The sequence below is a fragment of the Diachasma alloeum genome, unplaced genomic scaffold (assembly GCF_001412515.2).
Source record: "Diachasma alloeum isolate Michigan unplaced genomic scaffold, Dall2.0 Dall_scaffold_01221, whole genome shotgun sequence".
NCBI classification, from domain to species: domain Eukaryota; kingdom Metazoa; phylum Arthropoda; class Insecta; order Hymenoptera; family Braconidae; genus Diachasma; species Diachasma alloeum.
Genome location: NW_021681330.1, coordinates 155,205 through 179,509, shown reverse-complemented (window position 1 = coordinate 179,509; position 24,305 = coordinate 155,205). Strand labels below are relative to the sequence as shown.

At 36.1% G+C, this 24,305-nt stretch overlaps 1 protein-coding gene across 1 annotated transcript in view; it reads left to right on the top strand.

Moving 5' to 3' along the window:
• LOC107046154 (neuronal acetylcholine receptor subunit alpha-7) overlaps window positions 1-24,305 on the top strand; it is a gene marked incomplete at its 5' end in the record, with an annotated part of 99,850 nt that overhangs the window by 52,177 nt on the left and 23,368 nt on the right. Inside the window, 2 exons of the mRNA XM_015268677.1 lie at window positions 4,201-4,245; window positions 20,919-21,028. Coding sequence (XP_015124163.1) covers window positions 4,201-4,245; window positions 20,919-21,028 — 155 coding nt within the window. The remainder of the gene's footprint in view (window positions 1-4,200; window positions 4,246-20,918; window positions 21,029-24,305) is intronic.

The following is a 24,305-nucleotide window of genomic DNA, read 5'->3' as shown; positions in this document are numbered from 1 at the left end:
TTTATTTTGAATCCTACCACGAAACTCGAATTTCCTTTCACCGTCCAGCAATTGACCTGATCACCCTATTTCCTTGGTTTTCTGAATTTTTTTTTATTTTAATTTTTTTAATATCGATATCATTCCAAAAGACTATCGGAACTTCTAGACATCCTTGAGATGGTCGACGGAAGGAAGAATGGAGAGCGGTCCGCAACAATCCGATATCGATGACGGACGATTGTTCAAAATGTTTATTTCACACAGTCGTTAACCAATAGTCGTTAACTCCTCTTCGTCCCCGTGCTTGCACGTTGGTTATACAACGATACTCCCGGAGAAATCAAATTGACAGTTTGAAACATCGCCTAGTACTAGGATACAATGGCCAACCACTAAAGCGAGAATTAAATTAACGATTTCTGTTGGCTCTACAATTCGTTTTGACTAACAGGTTTGCTCTCCATAGCTTTGAAAAAACGATTAATTTGACTTTTCGACAGACACGACGGCTTGTTTCTCACTCAATGGGAAATCGATGGGAAGAGTCAATCTTGGGTGCATCAGGGGCTTGCTGAGCCTAGGAATGATACGAAACTTTCAGCACTTGAGTCTTGGGGATGATGTAATTTTAGCGAATTTCTATTGAGCTAGATTTGATCTTTTTAATGGTTATCCCGAAGGAATATTAAGAAAAAAATTCTAATATCTGAAACATAGTTGAGACAAGTAATTTTTCTTCAAGCGCTTCATTCTCCCCGGCATCTTAACGCACTATTCTTGTATTCAAGTATGATTTTTTTTCAAAATCCACATTATTCACTGTGATTTTGATATTGTCTTATATGCCAGGTTCATATTTGAGCCACACGTTAGTAATAATCTTAATCCTTCCATCGGGGCATCCTAGTGAGAAATTAATGTCTGAATGTTCTTGTAAAATTACGCTTAGGGAAGAAACGTGACCGTGTGAACTTTGATCGAGATGTTGCATGGGTTAGACACTCAAGATATTGAAAAAAAAACCACAAGCCATTTACTTTAGACTATGGAGAATCTATCGCCGGCGAGAACGAGTAGGGGACCGGGCCACATAGGCGTGATATCTTCGATTGATTTTCGAATTCCTCTAAAAAAAATTTGACCGCCATTACGAGTCGAGCAACGCGACAACACCGCACAACAGCCGATCGATGTCGGTAAAGTCGATGACGATAATTCAGTGCTGGAAGCATATGGACACGTATAACACACACAGACATTCATCTCACTGTTACAACCCCATTACTAGCCGAAGCGTGCGATGTTGCCCGATCAAAATTCGATTGTTACCACTGCAGTCACAAGTCCTCCATTATCTATGAACATTTTCTTTAATTATTGTTTTCGAGACCGATAAAGTACGCCATAACACTTCTAATTTGACGAAAAAATAGTTTGTAACATAAATGATTTATTTAGTGAATTTTATTTTTCTTTTCAACTGAGTTAAAGTAATTTACTTCTCGTCAATTCTCCATGAAATTTCGTTTTTCAACATTTCCATCCACACAAATAGGTGCACTTATCAATTTTCAATAAAAATATTGTCGAAACGAATGAGAAATTCATCAATACAGAGATTTATTTGATTCAAATGGGTCATTGCTCCAGGCGTTGTTCCTCAAAAATGAAAATGAAAAAAAATGCTGTGTTGAAACCGTAAAAGGTACTTGGGTACCCTCAACTACTCCTGCAACAGATGAAATTAACCGCTGGATACGACAGCCGCATTATTCCTCTGTATCAGACAGCGTCTCAGAGTTTATAACAGAAGCAGGCGCTGTTTGAACGATCGATGCTATCAGAGCCGGGTAATCGTCCGCTCGTGTTCTCGAACGCGATAACCAATGATTCTCCCGCCATTGTTCCGGCCACGAGTACCCTCTATTGAACAGCCATCCATCAGTCAGTTTATGGAAATTTTTTATGAAGAGGCTGCTTGTTTTTTCCGCCCAGGGGCTAGGAACTCCTAAAATCGCGGTGTCACTTGTCGATAAAATCAATTCAAAGTCACCCGGGCAATAACTGAAATCTCTGACATCAGGGAATTCACTGAGGGAATTCACTGAAATTTCCGATACTCCCGAGTTAACAATTAAGGATATTTCAATATTTTTTTACATTATTAGATTTTTTTTTAATTTCATCGAAGAGACACGGAGTATAAAACATACTTGATTCAACAATATTTTATACTTGAATGGGGGATGGAAGTTTCAATTCGAGGATGATTATTTCGTATCAGCCCGGGTTGTACCAAGCGCTCTCAAGTGTAATATAAGGGTCAGACACTAAGTGTGAGAATATAAGGGTCAAAAAGTGGAAGTTAAAAAATGAGGGTCGGAATATTAGAGTCAAAAACTGAGGGCCTGAATGGCAAGGTGAAGGAATGAGCGTCAGAATATTAGGATAAAAATATTAGGATTAAAAAATTTTGGCCCTAATATTCTGACCCTTATTTTTTAACCTCCACTTTTTGACCCTTATATTTTGACACTTAGTGTCTGACCCTTATATTGCACTTAAGAGGACTTGCTACAACCCGGCCTGATGCAAAAGAATCATCTTCGAATTGAAATATCCATCCCCCAATTGCGTATAAAATATACTTGAATCAAGAGTGTGACATTGAGACTGACATTGAATCCGATTAAGGCAAAAATGGTTACAAAATGTCAAGTTTTAAGTAAAATTCACGGAAATTCATGAGTTTTCCTTGGGAGTGAGTTAGAAATGTCACAAATTGATTGAATTTTCAGTGAAACATGAACATTTAGAAACAAAATAACACGAATTTAAAATTTTTCCCTGAACTTTCCTGATTTTTCCACATTTTCACAGAATAATTAAACCGAAAAATCAAATATTTCGTTGATTCCCAGACCACTTGTCCCGAAAATCAGTAGAATATTTCATCTTTCACCCTGAAACTCCAAATGCCTAATTACCACCCGATTTTCACCCCCGATAGCCCCAGAAATCCCGGAAAATTGGGTCATTTTGATTCACCATAATAGAGTACAGTCTCTCCCGTCGCCGAATCCCCGATATGTACACCAATGTGCGCGCGCAATCGATACATCAATGACTTATTCAAGGAACGAGTTGAACGCTGATTGTGAGCACTCCCCGATTTCGCTTTCACAGCCACTGAGTTAATTCTGCATTTCACGACTACCATTTCCCGTTCAATCGCCCTGTTTTTCCCCCGCTAACTATTAGGTACACTGATAGAATGATTCACTTATTCCAAACGAGATTCGTTAACTATTAACGAATGGTAGAGTTGAATATGACCAAATGAATATTCGTTAATAGTTAACGAATGGTTCACTTGAATGGCGAAAGTCAAGTCAAACAAGGCTCCTCAAATATACATTCGTTAACTATTAACGAATGAACATTTGGTGGGACCGAATAGACCCAAACCTCCAACCTAAATTCATTCGTTAACAATAACTAATCCGTTCTATCAGTGTACATCAATTTACTATTATCCAACGACCCCGAGAGCATTGACGGCGAGAACATGAATTGCGAACGCCGTTTTGCATCACTCGTATTGATATTTGATTTTTATATTCTTATGTGCTGTAGCCACTCTGCGCTTCCTCGAGCCTTTTTTTACACTCTGAAACGGATGCCAGAGTCCTCCGATTCTCGCCAACCAGCCGCTTCTGTACCCGAGCTTTGACCCAATTCCAGGGTAAAATATAGAGTAGGGTAAAGTATTGATATTGTTCGCAAGCCGCAAACATCAGAATATGTGTTATTTGCCTTTTTCCTTCTCTTTTATTTATTTTTCTCAACGTCGCGCATCTCTCGTGGAACCCTACTAATCACATGAACAAGCCCTTGGTATCACAATATATCGTGGAAAAGTTGCCGCGGAGGAGGGGAGGGGGAGGGGAAGACAGAGATACGTGCTTTGTACGCCTATATTCGCCTGAACGAGAAATGTTGCGCTTCAACGCCTGTACGATACGTTGTACAAAGTTTTTGCAGTACCATCGACCTAAAAAACAAAGTTTTATGTATTGTGGAGAACGAGTAGTTTGAGCCAAATGCAGAAGCCAGACCCTCGCCGGCTGGCGATAGATTCGTTTGTTTATTTAATGTTCGTTAATAGTTTTTATTCAGTGAGGGGGAGTCTAAAGGGTGATTTTTCTTTTCTTGCAGGATGAGAAGAATCAACTGCTGATTACGAACTTGTGGCTGAAATTGGTGAGTAGTTGGGTGGTTTTTATTGTGTCTGTGAAAGATGAAGGTTTTGTGAAGTTCGCAGAGAAAAACCTAAACGTAAATTACGTTTATGAGGTCGTCTCTTACGCTTTCGATTGCATAGACGTAATTTACGATTGACAAACGCAATTTATGATTTGATAAATGTAGAAGACGTTTTGTTTAAAGTGGTAGGAATTTTTGTCTGAATTTTCCGTGCCAAAGTCAGGAAATTTTTATCGGGTTGCAGTTTCACTGAAATTTCAGGAAATTTTGTCATTGAAAATTCAGAATCTCGTGGAAAAATGAAACAGGATTGTAAATTTTCGTTCTGTTTTTCCCTGAAAATAAATAGAAAGCCAGAAAATTGTGGAACATATATTCTTGAATTTTCAGGATAGTGACACTGAATGCGATTATTTTTCAATAATTACGGGTATTGGTCGGATCACTTCAAAAATTGGGAGGGAATTACTCACAGCCTTAAAATTATTCATTAATTTTTCACTTACTATTCATCTTTTGTACTCATTGAGGTTTTTCCCTGTGTATCATTCATCTTTGTAGTAATGAATTTATGATTGTATGAACTTTAATACATTTGAAATTGAACACAATGATTTTTTATATCCCGTAAATATTCAGTGCCGAATTGAGATGATATTTCCTTATTCTCACTGGATGCGTGAACTAAAATCTAGTGATTCTCATTTTATGCATCGAATTATTTTAAAAAAATGGAATATGTGATTGGTCGAATTCCAATGGAAATGTCACTCATTAAAAATTTCAGGAATTGAAAAATTCCTACACTGAGAGAAAAAATTATTCCTGCCAAGGATTGATATTCTCGTCAGAAGATAATATTTTTTCAGAACGAATTTTTCCAGGACAGTCATTTTCAGAGAGTCCAAGGCTATCCTCAAAAATTACAGTGATGTTGAACAATCTGATTATTATGCTACATATGACCTTGACAAAATGTTCTCCGATATCTTCCGGATTTTACAAATTGGCGATTTTCTCAGGTAAAGAAAATTGGAATAATTCCAAATGTTAATAATTATTATTGGAGTTTCTTCGAGGTCATATGCAGAAGAATATTCTTATAGATCACCATAATTCTCACGCTTGGAACTGATTTCGGAGCACCTGGAAATGACTGGCCTGGAGAAATACGTTCCAAAAGAGATATTTTCTTCTACTAAGAGTATGAAAAAGATATCACCAATAACATTTTCTTGGAAGGAATAAATTTTTTTCTCAGTGTAGACTTGTAGATTTGCAATCCTGAAGATGGAATGAACCCGTTGATATGCGAAAAAACAAAAAATTGAATGATGAATTTATAATTGAACAATGTGTGTTGGTAATCCGAGAATAATTAAAATAGCTCTGCTGACGCCGTTCTTTTTCCCTGTTAATTAAAAAGTATCAATAATAAATACTTTATATTGCGTGTGGACGGATGCTAATATTAATAAATCATCAATAGTGCTGTGTGAACATTACCGCGTTAAACTACACGGAGACCCCCGAAAAAAGCTACTTATGGTGTTACGGATCTCACGAGAGCAATAAAACTCCTAATCACATCGGCACACGAAACCTTCAACGCTCATGTTTCCATTCAGCCATTTTACCTGACCATCAATTCACCTAAATAATCCGTGGAACAATTACACCCCCAGAATCACGAAAAACGGCTCTGAGGGCTCTCTTACCTCCCGCTCCCCTCACATCAATAATAAATAAAACATCAAGCCACTGATGATGTTACTGATCCCCCCAGAACAGTAAAAACCTTAATCACATTGGCACACGAACATTTTCATGTTCATGTCTTCATTCAATCATTTTCCCTGAACATCACTTCTGCTGAATAGTCCTTGTAATAATTCTGTAGTGAAGTGGTAAACTACGATGAGTGCAATTTATTTGAAAATTTTTTTATTGCTTGAATCGAAAGTTCTCTCAAAGGTGTTCAAATTTTGGAACTCTCCTGACAAATTTCCATTTTTGCACTTATCCTACACTGAGAGAAAAACAAACACGTTGTCAAACAAGTCTTGTTTGGGCCAATAAAATCGCTAGTTGAAAATTGCCAAAAAAGAATTTGTTTGGTTCGAATTTGAAAGTCTCAAACATGAATAATTGTTCTGCTTTCGACAGCAACGAAATATTTGGCTCAAGAGGCGGATAATTCACACCAGACGGTGCCTTTTCAGGATGAAAATATCTCATACAGAGGAAAATTTATCAACAAATATTTTATCCCTAAGTTACAAGATTGCTATCATATCATTATTATTGTTTCATTTCTTGTCTGCGATTATTAGACAGCCGAGACGAAAAACTACTATCCCTTGTTTCGCATAAAACAAAGACTTTTCTGGAGCAAAATACGTATGGGAGTATCGAATAACGAAGGAGTAGCGCTAGAAATGACATTTCTTGCGTGTGCAGAGAATACCATTTTTTTTGAATTACTAAATCTATTTTAGCGACAAAAATTTTTCATTTCGCCGCCATAATTTTCAAAAAACTGTTTGCTTGGCACAAGTAAGACTTGTTTGAGAACTTCGTCGTTTTTCTCTCAATGCAGTTTACCACTTCGCTACAGAATTAGAACTATAACCCTGAAGATTGAACGAATCTGTTGACAGATTAAAAATCATGAAGTGTAAAAACGGCTGTTTGTTCAATCTGCGACGCATTAAAAACTGCTCTGACGACACTTTCTCCTCTCCCTCAAAGAGCATCAATGCTAAATAAAACATAAATCCACACGGGAACCCCCGAAAACACGGAAGCACTTGTGAAGTTACGGATCTCACACGAGCAATAAAAATCCTAATCACATCGGCACACGAACACTCCAACGTTCATGTTTCCATTCCACCGTTTTACCTCACCATCAGTCCAACTAAATAGTCCTTGGAACAATTACACCCCCAGAATCACGAAAAATGGCTCTGAGGGCTCCCTTACTTCCCTCTCCTCTCGCATCAATAACAAATTGCTATGATTACCTATTTTACCATCTGAATGTATCCCATTATTTCTCCATTCTCCTCTTATCCTCGAAACCTCTGTCGTTCCTTATTCTTCTTTTTTTTCAACATTTTAACATGTTTTGTTTTCATACCGCCTCCTTAAGGATGTTTAACCTATCAAGTGGACATCTCAGTTAAAAAGAAGAATAAAATTGACTAAATAAATCATTCACGTTACAAATTATTTTTCTCATCGAATTAGAAGTGTTGTGGCGCACTTTTCCGGTTTCAAAATAGTTATTTTCATCACAAGGTCTACAAAGTATTTTCTGACGAATGTGGCTTTGTAGGCCGACCCGAAGGCGAGGCCTATAATCACATTCGTCAGAAAATACTTTTGGACCATGTGATGAATGCCATTTTTCGTTAGAAGGCCCGTAAACCGCGATCAAACCGAGCGAAGCGAGCGAACCGACCTCGATCAGCTGTTGTGCGGTGTTGTTGCGTTGCTCGACTCGTAATGGCGGTCAAATTTTTTTTAGAGAAATTCGAAAATCAATCGAAGATATCACGCCTATATGGACCGGTCCCCTACTTATTCTCGCCGGCGATAGATTCTCCATAGTCTAAAGTAAATGGCTTGTGGTTTTTTTCAATATCTTGAGTGTCTAACCCATGCAACATCTCGATCAAAGTTCACACGGTCACGTTTCTTCCCTAAGTGTCATATTACAAGAAGTGATTTTCAGAAATTAATTTCTCACTGGGATGCCCCGATGGAAGGATTAAGATTATTACTAACGCGTGGCTCAAATATGAACCTGGCATATGAGACTGGCTTAATTCAATAAACTAGTTTTAATATTTACCCATGTGCATTTCGAAATAAAACATCAAGCCACTCGTAATGCTACTGATCTCCCAAGAACACTGAAAACCCCAATCACATTGGCACACGAACATTTTAATGTTTATGTTTCCATTCGTACGAAATGAGGGAGAGGGAGCGCACAGAAGTAGTTGGAGCGAAGAATAAAGAGTAGTTACACTCGAGTGAGATGGAGGATACCTATGCATACAGGTACTAATATTCAGAGGCTTAAGTACTCATTGAGTTGAGAGTTGTGCAGAGACAGCCATGCAATGACCCAAATTCAATGTTAACGATTGTGCCGGGGCGCGGGGGCGGCGGGGCGGGAGGGATGAGGTAAAAAGTGAAGATGAGCGGAGGCAGAACATTCCACTCGTTCTATTTATCTCGCTCGGTTGCCAGACCAATGTTGAATCGATTTTTCTTCATGTCTGGTATTTCCATTTTTGTTTCAATACTCGTGCAGGAATTTTTCCGACAAACGACCAACCAGTAATTCCCTTCCCAACATTGTGCAATCTGTCGGCAGATGTGTCGTTGGGCCAGATTTAATTCCTTCACTTGTTCGTTATCGTTTTCGTTGGATTTTCAATTATATTTCGGCATCGTATATTTCCCTCTCACTTCACTCGAGGGGTTTATCTATACGTATAGCAGGGCATGCGGGTATACCTCGTTAGTCACCATCGTGGGACCTCTTCGATTTGCATTTGTGAGTGGCCTCTCTTCTGCCGTTACTCAACATCGCGATGAATGTGGTCAGGGATTTACAATGTATGTGTTTGTTTTTGATGGTGATAATTGAGTAAACGGGGAAATAATGAGTTATGGAGGGGAGGGATTATGCTGGGGAATTATTTGGGGTAATTGCTAGGAGAATTTATATCCGGCTTCGGGAAAGACGTACCGCGAAATGATTTATAAGGTGAAGGGGTGGTTAATTGTTGGCCAAGTCTTCGTGGAGGGGGTGGGGGGGAGAAAATCCGGGGAGATTGGGGAAATCGCCGGAATCGGCAAGGTATTACTCAAAGTTGAGAANTGAGAATTTTTTTTTGTTAGTCTCTGGGTCTAATCTCGGATGTCTTTGTGGGGGTATTTTCACTGAGATTTCGAGGAGTTTCGCACGTGGAGAGAAATTTTTGATGAAAATTATTCTATCGTTCTATAAAAGTGGATCATGAGCCATCGTTTCCTCATTTTTATCCCGAAATTTAGTAAGAATTAATATATGATCATCAAATGTTATTCTACGGTAGAGAAATTTTATCCTGACGCGTAATGAATTTTACCCTTTCAGTCCAATAATTTTTATGTAGATAACAACGATAATTCTAGAACGGTTGGTAAATTTTACCCTAGCGGTACGGTAATTTTTATTTTTATCAGGATAAAATTTCTCTAACGTTGAAGAAAATTTGATCATCATATATTAATTTTTACTAAATTTCGGGGTAGAAATGAGGAAGCGATGACTCATGATACACTTTTACAGAACGGTAGGATAATTTTTATCAAAAATTTCCGAAATAGTAATCCTAGAACGGTAAAACGACCCTCAAAAATTATACTTAACAATCAATGAAGTATTGCCGATCCTCAACACAAACTCAACAGAAAAATTCAATTGTAAAATGGTATGTCTCCATTCATCAATCAAAACCTGAACCTAAACGCCTCAATATCGCGTATTTCAATTTTTCAAAGAAACGAAATAAAAGTCGCAACATGAGGAAAAAAAATACCAAACTTTCCTTCCCCCGTGAGTCCATCAAATTTTACATCTTGTTAAATAAAATTTCCTGAACATTTCCACTCACCCGGTCTGTCTACTCTCCGGGAAGATATGACGCATGAAATATCTCAAAATGAGTTATCGTAAAATTTTATACCACTCTTCCCCCATACACTACCCGGTTCAAACACATAGCTTCCATGTTTTTTCAGACAGCATCATAAATCTGTTTTCAAGCCAATACCTAAGAAAGATATGCACAGTGTATACAGCTAAGGGCGCATGAAATCTGAATGAGAATTCACGGATGAACGGTGGCACATACACTGTACATGCCATTCTCAAACTTTTCTAACAAGCGTGTTATAGTCTGAACTTAGCATTTTTATGACTCTCTATTTCTTCCTTTTTGTTCGTGCATTTTTTCGTGCTGGGCGAAGTTGCCTGTGGGGGGACTGGGGCCCTGGGGGTAGAGTTCAAATCACGGAATATCATTTGGAATGCGAGACCAGTAGTCGACATGACCCTCATGGTACTTTGTATCACTTCAACTTTTCGCGAATCAGGGAGATGCCAAACGTATTTTTCCGAAGTTCCTCTCTTGGTAAGAATTTTCAGTGCTAGTTCATGTACCAGGGAGGAAACATTGCTGCATGCTCAATGGGACAGAGATACATGCTTTCGAAGAATTGAGAAGTTCTTCTGTGAGAGATGTTTTACATGTAACTTAACAGTTGCGTAGGGTTGCATTTTTATTAGTTTTTTGGAAGAAGTTTGTGGAAATTTTATACAGAGTTATACTGGTAACAAAATTTGGATAAATTTTGCGGGAGAGGTATTGGATTCGATTTGAAGGGGGAAATTCAATGAATTTTCAAGTGGAACTGCCAAATTTCCTTGAACTTTTAGGAAATGCCTTTAAAATTCTCGGAATTCCAGGAATTTTTAAGAAATTTGCTGGAAATTTTGAGGAATTTGAAAGTGAAGGAGAGATTTCTGTAAATTTACCCTATTTTTCGTTAATTTTGCTGGAATAATTAATCTAAAATTTCAAGTTTTCATGGATTTTTCCATGAAATTATGAAAATATTTAATATTTAATGAAAAAATTCCTTGAAATTTCAGAGGAAATTTTCAGCTACCAAAATTTTAAGAGGTTTCGTACATGAATCATTTCCTTCTATCGTGTATAATTAATTGTTTATTTCATTTTATGAAGTTGAATAAGATTTCTTTTTAATTCATTTTTAATACAAAATTTTTGCAAATTTTCAAATAAATAAAAATAACGATTATTGCCATCGCCTTCATCTTCGGACTCGGTCAGAAGAACATTCAAATAAATTTTTTAAGCCCTCATGCAATCAATTCAGAAAATTTTTTTTGTTACCGTGGGACAACCGATTTTTGAAATTTTTAAATTGTTTCGATTTTCCATGTGAAAATCGAACCAATTTGAAAATTTAAAGAACTGATCGAACAATGTCTACATTTGAAAAAAAAATCAATTGCAATCAGTCATTTTTGGATCATACTGGGTCGTTCTTACACAAAAAATTCGAAAATTAAATTTGAACGATTACAAAGCTTCCACGGCGGGAAATTTTAATGATTAATTCAACAGTTTATCCATCCTAATTTTTGCATCCGAATGAATTCTCTGTATCCCTCGAATTTATCCATTGTCTATTGTTACTCCGGAGTCACGTAAACTGTCACGAAACATAAAATACTACTTCAACAGCCCACGAAATTTCAATTTCCAACATTTTTCATCAATGACTAAAAACAAGCTAGCGACACTTCTATTGAAATCTCCAGATTGAGACGTTCTCGATCCCCTCTATCCTTGAATGAATATTATTTTTATTCATGCCCCCCAAGAACTATTCACACTCAAAGTATCGCGCCGCAGATCGAATTTACATCTTTCACTCGTCGCTGAGTGGTTTTGCACAGCCGCAAGTGGAAACCATGAAGGCTGCCAGTGATGCGAGTATATCGTGGAAGCTCGAGGATGAGCTAACGTTTTTGTCGGTTCCATGTAACATTGGAGTGGCTGGAGATGACTGGAACTATCTCAGCGGCATCCCCCCTTCTCCCCCTTCAACAGCTGCGTCTCAGCCAATTCGTCTGATGGGGTACAGCATCCGGTGGGATCAACATCATTAATTTGGGGAATTCAGCGAGAATCATTTTCGGGTCTCGTTTGATGGAGTGGTTGTTTTTTAGTTGAAAAATTATTATTATTATTTTGAGTGGAGTGATGTATTTATTCATTTGAATCAAATAATTTTTTTTTAAATTAAATTAAAGTCTTTATTCAAAATTTATTTCCTATTCAATAAATGTTTTTTAAGGCTAATAAATCCTTATTTGATTCAAATCGTTTATTTATTTATACCAAATAAACAGTTTTTTTATATTAAACAAAATTCTCTATTTGAATCGAATAAATATTTACTTATTGCTACTAATAATTTATGATCGTTTTGAAATGGTAATAAACTCGAAAAATATTGAAGGAAAATCGTCCAATAATTATTAGGGACTGCAAAACTATGTGTTTAAAATAAATAAATTGTTTATTCGATTTAAAAAAGTCATTTATTTGAAATAAACAAATTGTTTTTTCAGATTTCATAAAAATTACATTCATTAGTAACAAAAATATTCTGGAAATAAGTAAAAAATTTCAGATAACGATTTTTAATTAATTCAACGGAACCGTCTTTCTGGACGTACTCAATTCTATCGAGTATCCATTAAAAAATTGCCCAATATAAATTTTCCAATAAAATTTGCATCGAACCCCGCAAAATTCTCTCGCGCTTCCCCACGATTTCCCAGAGAAGCTCCAGATTTTTCTATTAAATTTCTTCACACGTTAACAATCCCGAATCCCGCCCACTCATTCATTCATTAAAAGAAACTTAATTTACTTCCCCACATCAGATAGAACGTCCAAACTCATTTCGCTGGAGTTGAAAAAAAAAAGAATCTCGAAATCATGAGGGAAAAAAAAGTGAGGATGAAGCTGAAAGAGCGGTGTGTCATTGTGGGTTGGCTCTCGGTCCTCACTCTTGGCATTTCCCCTCAAAGAAAGTTTTCCGGAAACAATTAAAGTGAAAACCTTCCTAATCTCCGGGCGTAAACTCGTCCCTCGTGAAATTGGCCCGGCATTCTCGAAAAGCTCGGCGAGTCCTTCTTCATCCCTCCACTCACTCCCACTCGTTTAATCTCGATTTCATTAATGCCGCGCGAAGTTACTGGATGTTATATAGTCAATCGTCGAGGCCCGCGATCTGTATTGACTCAAAAATCCATTAGAGAGAGGGCTTGAATGAACTTCCAATTATGATTTCGGGGATCAGAACTTGAGTTATTCCACTTGCTTCGATGGCTGTAATTTTCACTAGGGCTTGATAGATCAGTCCATACGTATATCTTTCCGCGGGGGTTTCTGTGAGGGTGGGCGCCTAATTGTGACGATTAGCATTCATAATTTTCTTATTAACAGCCAGACATTCGCTACTGAATATTTTCGAGAAGTTGAGATTTTCTCGTTGCGAAAGGAATCTCATTTCGTGTCTGAATCAAAGAGAAATTCGGATTACTGGGGATGGGATACATAAATAAAACGGTCAAATTGACATATGACACTAATTTTTATTCACTTCAATTTTTTGTTTTGAAATTTCATGTTTCAAGTTAGATCAGGCTTCTAGCTAAAATTTTCCAAAGGAATTCATTGCTGACCAAAGGATTTTCCTGAATTCATTGGAGGTAATCTGTGAATAAACTTCCAATTATGATTTTGGAGATCAAAACTCGAATTATTCCGTTTGTCTATCTTTCTGTCAGAGTTAAAGCACCTAATTGTGACGATTAGCATTCATAATTTTCTTATTAACAGCCAGACGTTCGCTACTGAACATTTTCGAGAAGTTGAGATTTTCTCGTTGCGAAAGGAATCTCATTTCGTGTCTGAATCAAAGAGAAATTCGGATTACTGGGGATGGGATACATAAATAAAACGGTCAAATTGACATATGACACTAATTTTTATTCACTTCAATTTTTTGTTTTGAAATTTGATGTTTCAAGTTAGATCAGGCTTCTAGCTAAAATTTTCCAAAGGAATTCATTGCTGACCAAAGGATTTTCCTGAATTCATTGGAGGTAATCTGGGAATAAACTTCCAATTATGATTTTGGAGATCAAAACTCGAATTATTCCGTTTGTCTATCTTTCTGTCAGAGTTAAAGCACCTAATTGTGACGATTAGCATTCATAATTTTCTTATTAACAGCCAGACGTTCACTACTGAACATTTTCGAGAAGTTGAGATTTTCTCGTTGCGAAAGGAATCTCATTTCGTGTCTGAATCAAAGAGAAATTCGGATTACTGGGGATGGGATACATAAATAAAACGGTCAAATTGACATATGACACTAATTTTTATTCACTTCAATTTTTTGTTTTGAAATTTGATGTTTCAAGTTAGATCAGGCTTCTAGCTAAAATTTTCCAAAGGAATTCATTGCTGACCAAAGGATTTTCCTGAATTCATTGGAGGTAATCTGGGAATAAACTTCCAATTATGATTTTGGAGATCAAAACTCGAATTATTCCGTTTGTCTATCTTTCTGTCAGAGTTAAAGCACCTAATTGTGACGATTAGTATTCATAATTTTCTTATTAACAGCCAGACGTTCGCTACTGAACATTTTCGAGAAGTTGAGATTTTCTCGTTGCGAAAAGAATCTCATTTCGTGTCTGAATCAAAGAGAAATTCGGATTACTGGGGATGGGATACATAAATAAAACGGTCAAATTACAACTCTTCAGGCTAAAAATATCTTATAGAATAGATGACACGAAAGGAAGTTTTTACTACGATTGAAACATTTATGACACTAATTTTTATTCGCTTCAATTTTTTTCTTTGAAATTTGATGTTCGATGGTTTCAATACATGAACATATTTTATTTAGTGGTTAGTCTCACGGAAAAGCCAAATTAAAAAATGTAAAACTTTAAATTGATATCCCATCATTAAATTGACTAGAGAAGAACACGAATTAATAACGAGATAAAAATGGGAAAACTGGAAGGGGTTGCTATTTTGCCAGGAATGTTCAGGAAAATTTCAAATGAAAAAGCTTGAAATTGCTAACAACGACAAATTTTACATGAAATTTCTGTGTATTTCTTCATTGAAGAATCAGTTAATTTTTTGAATATGACCTTAAAATTGAATTGAGTTGACCTGAAAATCGAAAATTATTTTCAGGTCCATATGGCACTAAAAAACATTTAAAATTTTGAAAATTCAGGCAAAAACTTTTCCGAATTTTCAATCTATCAAAAATTAAATTGCACTGTTGAAAATTTTCGATGTTTAATTTCCACTAAAACTTCAGCAAATCTTGAAATTGAAAAATGATCTGAAAATCAATAAAATACTTGATTTATTCAGTGCAATTATTCCATGAAAATTCGGAAAAATCAGAACTATTCAGGGAAAAATTGAAAATTCATGCCATTTTGTCTCTAAATATTCATGTTCCATTGAAAATCCAATAAAATTGTGAAATTTGCGTCTCACTGCCCCTGAAAACTCATAAATTTCCTTGAATTCTACCTAAAGCATGAAATTTCATCACTCTCACGAGACCGACTACCAAATTTTCCATCCAATTTCACAAAATCTCTAACAATGCATATGTCATGTTCAATATTCGCAATGATTTTCAAAATTCAAGCTTTCCTAAAAAAATCAATGATTGCTCACCATGAAAAACCCAACTACCTCGGGTTTTCAAGAAGATTGAGAAAAATTGTGACCGCTTTCACTTGAAATTGTCTTCAACCTCTCACCATAAAAAATTCCGACGATCTTGTGACTGAGATTTCAAGAAATATAAATCTCTGTATTGGAATACATTTCCGAAGTTCTTAAATAACAAATGAAATTAATAATGAAAACAATGATCGATTGCGACTATTCCCCTCTTCTGACCCGGTTCACTTCCTTTGGCAAGCACTTCCGGTGAGCGCGTTGCACTGAGTAAACCCTGGAAATTAATCAGTTTATATTATTCCGGGTGCAGAGCGTTGGGAATACATCCAAATCTGCCGCATCCAAAGGGCGAAGTATATGCATCTAATTTATTTGGATTTAAAGTGAAACAAGAATTACCACGAAATCCTCACGAAGATGGAACATTTGCATTCATGTTTCTCGAAGTGCTCAGCTCCGTGAAATTCACCGGAATCTCAAGCCCACTTGGATCTGGATAAAGAAAGGAGTCTGTGGGGGCGAGGGAGAGCCTCACATGCTGCATTCACCAACCGATACGTTACACGCTCCAATCTCTAGCGATGCAGTTCCCATATCCTTTGGTTTAATGATAATTGCTCATCCTCCGGAATTAAAGCTCATGGAAAACTCGGAATACACATCTGCAAGCAGCGTTAAGTGATGCACTGCTGCTAGACCACTGTGACCAACGTGGGGTGGAACTGTGCTTCGCATCAAGAGTGAGAAAACAATTCAGTTAATGTCAACGAAACTCGCCAACTCCTGCCAGACCGCGAGGGACGTGAACTCGTTATGTTCTGGAATTATGGAGTCATTTGGGGGACCGAAAGAAGATTCATATGAATGCCACAATGGAAATAGATTAGACGAAATTGAATAATTGATATTGCTCATTACACTGATGGAATATTCTACGGGGAGGAAAAGTTGAGGAAATTTTTTTACTGTGTCGAGGGCAAAATGCGGAAAGAATGAGAGGTTTTTTCGGTTTATCCGGAAAATTCACTTTGTGTTGTGTTGTTTGTACTGAAATGGTATTATTTATCCAGAGTTTTATCAAGAATTATTTTATTTTATGACATTTACTTTCGTCGTTTTATTGTATTTTATTTTATTGTCTTTATTTGTTTTTAGTTTACAAAGTGCAAAATTCTTTTATAGTTTAATTGGTTCCTGAATATTCGGAAATAAAAATTGAACATGAAAATTCAATTATTCTTTTTATGAGAAATTCATAAAATGCGAGTGAGAAAATTTACTGAACAACAAACCAAAATGCGGAAGGAATGAGAGGTTTTTTCGGTTTATCCGGAAAATTCACTTTGTGTTGTGATTTTTGTACTGAAATGGTATGATTTATCCAGAATTTTATCCAGAATTATTTTATTTTATGACATTTACTTTAGTCGTTTTATTGTATTTTATTTTATTGTGTTTATTGGATTTTACTTCACAACCCGCAAAATTCTTTTATAGTTTATTGGTTCCTGAATATTCAGAAATAAAAACTGAACATGAAAATTCAATTATTCTTTTTAGGAGAAATTCATAAAATGCGAGTGAGAAAATTTACTGAACAACAAACCAAAATGCGGAAGGAATGAGAGGTTTTTTCGGTTTATCCGGAAAATTCACTTTGTGTTGTGATTTTTGTACTGAAATGGTATGATTTATCCAGAATTTTATCCAGAATTATTTTATTTTATGACATTTACTTTAGTCGTTTTATTGTATTTTATTTTATTGTGTTTATTGGATTTTACTTCACAACCCGCAAAATTCTTTTATAGTTTATTGGTTCCTGAATATTCAGAAATAAAAACTGAACATGAAAATTCAATTATTCTTTTTAGGAGAAATTCATAAAATGCGAGTGAGAAAATTTACTGCACAACAAACCAAAATGCGGAAGGAATGAGAGGTTTTTTCGGTTTATCCGGAACATTCACTTTGTGTTGTGTTGTTTGTACTGAAATGGTATGATTTATCCAGAATTTTATCAAGAATTATTTTATTTTATGACATTTACTTTAGTCGTTTTATTGTATTTTATGTTATCGTCTTTATTTGTTTTAAGTTTACAAAGTGCAAAAAAGTCTTTTATAGTTTAATGTGTCCCTGAATATTCAGAAATAAAAATTGAACATGAAAATTCAATTATTCTTTTTAGGAGGAATTCATAAAATGCAAGTGTGAAACTGAATCACAAAACGATTTTTTTTTTCATTTTTCCGCTAGTTTTCTCTCCATGCACCTGAAATTTCGAATGAAAAGTTGTTAAATATTCAACGAATGGATTCATATGGAATTTCATTAATTTTTTTTACTGGAAAATTAGGAAATTTATGCAAATTCCCTTAATTTTGCAATTTCCATTTATCGAAAAAATTAAGTTTCCGCTGAAACTTCCGCTTTTGTTGCATATAAAAAAGTATAATCGTCTTAAGTTTCCGAAATAAATACAAAAATGAATGTCTAATTAGATTTTAAATCCGTTTAAAAGTCGCAATGTTCGAAATTAGTATTTGACTATCAACGGAATTTCAGAAAATTCACGAGAATGTGAGTGTAGAAATGGAAATCTTTAAACATTCAAACATAATTTTAATGAATATTCAACGAATGCATTCATATGGAATTTCTATATTTTTTTTACTGAACAACTAGTCAATTCAATGCCGATTCAATTAATTCTCCGGTACCAATTAATGCAAAATTCTAGTTTTCAATAGAAATTCCGCACTCGTTACAGATTGAAAAATCCAATCCTCTCAGGTTCCTAAAATAAAATCAAAATTAATGACTAATAGGATCTTGAATCCCTCTAAATGTCCCATTGTCGGAAATAAATACTTGGCCATCAATCGAGCTTCAAGAGATGTATAATAGCGTGAGTGTAAAAATGAACCCAGAAATTATTTTGCCCTTTTTGTATGCTCATCGCAGCAGTATTACCCTTCATCCCTCATTGTTTCCAAACTGGGCTCATCCGGAATACTGCAGTGCCTGCCCTGAGGGTCATGCCTCTGTTTTGTTCAGTTTTTCGTTTACATTTTTTTAATACCTATCCCTTTCATTCTTGTCCCGCTGATTCAAGGACCAATTCGTGGGATTTATGGCTGAATTGGAGTCTTGGAAATGTTTTAATTAGCAACATTTTTTCTGGCAATTTGTCAGGAGAAGGATGAATGGGAAAAAATTGATTGGCAAGCAAATTGGAATCGGTCGTATGTTGGACTGCGCGATAGTGATGGAGGGTACAATGGTCACGCGCGGATTCGGCGGGTGGCGGGAGGATATTAATGTTTTTCGGGTTATACTGCACCGGGGCAATAACCAACTTGATAGAAGGAAATTTAATATTTTACCTAAAAATTGAATTTTTGTCGCGATCATCAGAAAGAATACTTTTTTCCGAAAAAAAATTGTCCCCTTGAAATTATTTAGTTTTGTCAATAACAGTTTTTGAACATCAGATGCAATTTAATTTTCAATCGATTAAGAATTCAGAAAAGTTATTGCGTGAATTTTCAAAATTTCCAAGGGTTTTCAGTTCTGCATGGACCTGAAAATCGAGAATCACTTGAATATTTAAGAAATTAACGGATAATTACTCATGTAACTTTGTCGTTGTTACAAATTTCAAGTTTTTTCACTTGAAATTTCAAAAGTAATTTTCTAACAGTCTACAAAAATTATCATGTTTTGGTGAAAACTTTATTTTTTGTTCACAAGTAAATTAATTCAACACGATAGAAGATCTCTTCAGGGGAACATACAATTTTTCGACCCAACTAATTTTTAAAAAAGTTGCTCCTTCAATAGGTAATCCGACAAAAACCCCGAAAACTCAGGACGTTATCTAAAATTTCAAGAACCTCCTCTCGTAAAATTCAGACAAAAATTTCCAGCACGGGCAAATGCGAATGAAAATAAACAGAATAAAATGTGCAATTGTATTCCTGGATGCCGTAATTGAGGGCAAGGTCCACTCGGTGTTTATTCCATGCCATTCGCATTCGCCGTTCGATCCCGATACTCCGCTATATATTAAGTATTTTAAAAGGTTCACTATCTTCCCCCATTCTTTCTCCATTCCCTTCGTCCATTTCACCTGCAAACTGCGAACAAATGAATTATCCCCGCGACTATTAAATTCTCAGAACGCGGATTAAAGCGCAGATGATGTAGTGTCATTGAAGGGGCGCGGCATTAAGAATGCAAAAAATATTCATAAAAATATTTCTCATGATAGCATTGAATATTTCATCGAAATTAAAATGAATGGGAAGCGATCTGGGGTGGGCATTAAACTGGAATTCGAATACCGGTGCTCACTCTGTATGGAAATAAATTTTAATTTCATTTTCATTTCTACGTTCGGACTGTGGTGCGCGGCGAAAGGGAAAATGTGTCGGGGTTAGTCGACTCTTACTGTGTACTCATATTTTAGACACCTCCGGGGTGTGTGTATCCGAGTCAATTATGTCTCTGTCACGTTTCTTTCACAATTGGGCGGGTGTATTTGGAAAAATTCTCACGAATTCGCGGGTTCATTTGAATATTTTATTTTCACGGGAAAATTAGAGAAAGAATGGAGAAAAAATAAATAAGCGCGCGTAAATAATTATGCAATCACACCCGGAAAAATAGTTTATTTGAATCCCTTAAAAATCTTGATTTGTTTTTTTTTATTCATTTGCAAAAATGTCGAAATTAAAAATGAAGAAGCGTGTGTTTACTTGTTTCAAGAAAAAGGATTTTCATAATATAAAATAAATAATTTATTAATTTCTAAGAAAATTTTTATTCGATTCAAGAAACCAATTTATTTATTCCAAACAAATCGTTTATTGAGATAAGGTAAACAATTTATTCATTTCAATTGAGTAAATGTTAAATGTTTCCTCAAATAACCGCACTCTCCATTTCCAGAGGATTTCCCTCCGATTTCTTTACCGAGCATCCGCCACTCGGACTACCGATAGTTATTACATTACATTCAAGTACGTGATCCAATCGTCGTGGAATTCGCCTTGATCTCTCGCGATAAATATATTCGTATGTGTGGAGTCAATAGCACGATTCACATAAAAAAAAATCGGGAACGATTCTCGAATAAGGAAATAGATTCTCTCCAGATAGTAACACAAAATTTCAATATGTCGAGTAACAATTTTACGTTATAACTAGTAAAATAACACTGGTAATTTTTCTTATTTATATTCATGTCATTTCTATTGTTCTCAGGAATGGAACGACGTCAACATGAGGTGGAACGTATCGCAGTACGGTGGAGTTAAAGACCTCAGGATTCCGCCCCACAGATTATGGAAACCCGATGTCCTCATGTATAACAGGTGAGTCTAAATGAAACTTCGAAACGTATATACTCGTTTCCACGTGTTGCGGCGGACAAAGTCAGAAATTTACTCCTGAAATTTCAGGTAAAAGTCTTGAAATTTTTGACAATCACCAGCTGATCAATTAAAAATCACTACACGGAGAAAAATTTTCTAGAAAAATTCTAGTGCTGTTAAAGGGAGACTACTGTGAGTTTCAAAAGTCGTGGGTTATTGGAGTGAGACTTTTCATACGTTGAAGATCGATTATATAGACCTGAAAACGAATAATTACACGGAGAGAAATATTCAATAAAAATTACCAGAAAAAAGACGTAAAAATTACGTTTCGAAACGTTATCTGGGAGCGAAGTAAAATTCAATAAAAAGTGTCAATCGTCACGTAAATTCTACGATCTGTTCCGTAAAAATTACTCATCCGTCCGACGCCTCACGGCTAGCCATGAGTCACCGTGGGGGGGAGATTTTAACAATACGTTCCGTAATTTTTCCGGAACTTTTCGTAAAAATTCTTAAACATCCAAGAATTTTCATGTTCTGAGGCATAATAAGTCTTGAAGTTTCTGTTAGATTTTACAACTTCCAGAAAAATTACGTGACTTTTTCGTATTTTTTCGGTGACAGACCCGAAATTTTACTGAACGTTTCAGATTTATTTCTTATATTCATATAGAAATTCACTGAAAACGATTCTCGCTTGCGGATTACGGGAAATGTTCCCTAATTTTTCTTGAATATTTCTCTTCGTGTAGAAAATGAAGAATATACATTCATTATTTCATTAAATTAAATATCCTGCGTCTGAATGATTATGATCCTACATTTCGATATTTGTTTAGACCGTGATGATATTTCCAAAATAATTCTCGTTTAGTCTCGACAGCATCACTGCGTCCACCCATTGGAAGCGAAAATCAAAACTATTTCCTGCACTCTCTGCGACCTCAAATGCATGAAATACCCACTCGTCATTCCACCCCACTGAGAATCCCAAAAAAATGAATTGTTAACATATTTTAGGCATGAACTCCTCCTGGAAATCCCAAGAATTCACCTTGGAATCCCCGGAGACTCTGAATTTCGATTAGTTCGTTGGTAGTGGTTCACTTCCCGAGAATCGCAAGTAAAAAACGAGGGGCAGCGGTGGGGGTAGTGAGAATCTGAAATCTGGTCAACTAGTACTTAGAGTAACGCGATCCGGAGCCCATGAGATTCTCATGGTAGTCACCGCATTCTCATCGCACTGAGCTTCCCCAACCCTCTCTGCAGATGAAGCACAGCTGCAGTTGGCTCCATTGTGGGAGATAAGATGATAGTGCAGTCAAGACAACTGAGGGGAGACTTGATACTTCACTGCATCGTTGAAAATTGCTGGTACATTCCGTGGAAATTCTTGTCAAGGGACACTTCCAATGAATTTGAACGGAATTTCGGGGTTCAAACTCCACAATTCGATGATCAAATCGATAGAAATAGCGATTTTTAGTTCAATGATTTCAGGAAAATGAATGAAAATTGAGGGTTGAGAGTTTCTATTAATTTTCATGGAATAATTAAACTGAAATTCAGTCTCCATTGATTATTTTTATTAAATTGTGAATTTCTGATGAAGAAATCTATTTAATATAACGCGAAAGTGTCCCTTGACAAAAATTTTGCAGTATACCTTGTCGGCTCTCTTTGAGAAAGGAGTCAAGACAACTGAGGGGAGACTTGATACTTCACTGCATCGTTGAAGAGACACTTCCAATGAGTTTGAACGGAGTTTCGGGGTTCAACTCCACAATTCGATGACAAAATCGATAGAAATAGCGATTTTTAGTTCAATGATTTGAGGAAAATGAATGAAAATTGAGGGTTAAGAGTTTCTATGAATTGTCATGGAATAATTGAACTGAAATGCAGTCTCCATTGATTATTTTTATTAAATTGTGAATTTCTGATGAAGAAATCTATTTAATACAACGCGAAAGTGTCTCTTGATAAAAATTTGCAGTAACTTTCTCAGCTCTCTTCGTAGATGAGGCACAGCTGCAGTTGGCCCCATTGTGAGAGATAAGACGATAGTGGAGTCAACTGAGAGGAGACTTGATACTTCGCTGCATCGTTGAAAATTTGTGGAACATTCCGTGGAAATTCTTATCAAAGGACATTTCCAATGAATTTGTACTGAATTTCAGGATTGAAACTCCACAATTCGACGTAAAAATCAATAAAGGCAGTGATTTTTATTTCAATCCTTCCCTGAAAATTAATAAAAATCGACAAATGAGAGTTTTTATTAATTTTTATGAAATAATTGAACTGAAATTCACAGGCTCCTTTGATTTTTTTTGTCAAATTACGAATTTTCAATTACAAAATCACTTTAACATTACTCGAAAATATCCCTTGATAAAAAAAACTGGATTTTCAAAAACGACGAAATCCCATAAAATTCAACTGAAAGCGTCACTTGATAAAAAATTTCAAGAACGATAAAAAAATTATATTCTTTCCGTGAAATCTCATGAAGACGACACATGCGAATCACATCTATATCAAACCCAGCTCATGTTTCTGCAGTAACTTGCAGTCTGGGTCATTCTGCGGCAGATGTAACCTCTGCAGAGTTCCTCGGAATTAATTATTCAACCAATGAAACCATCGCATTCCCCTCACCCTGTCCCCTCGAAAATATTTGCAGGACTGGAAATGCTACATGCGAATGGAAATTGTGAATGTTGGCATTTATTCCTGGTGACGCACTCACATGACTCACGCCCACTTTGTGTCCACATTTAGCAATATCAGTCACAAATTTGATCGGGATTTCCGGTTCAATTGTGACGCCAACGTCTGCGAACGTGTAATGTTACAGTTTTTTATTTTTAACCGCATGGTATTTATCACTAGTAATACCCCAAGGGCTTCAAAATTATCGGGTGTTTCCTGATAGCTTCGTTGCAAACAAATGAGGGTGTCAAGTTTTGCAGGTTAAAAGATTTTTCTGCAAAACTTGGCGCGATGGTTTGTTTGCAGGGGAGATTGAGGAAAATACCCGGTTAATTTTGAATCTCGAGGGGTATTTGTCGGATTATTTTTTCCAATCGGATTTTGGCCAAGCAGAGTGCAGTGGACAACATCAGGAGGTGAATTGGGGAAAATTTGAACAAATTATGCTAATGAAATGAGCCGAACAAATGAAGAGCTACTGCGAAATATTCAGGTAAAAAAAATGAAGAACTAGGAGGAAATATCCGAAATAAAACTGTCGGGTATACTGCCTAAAAAT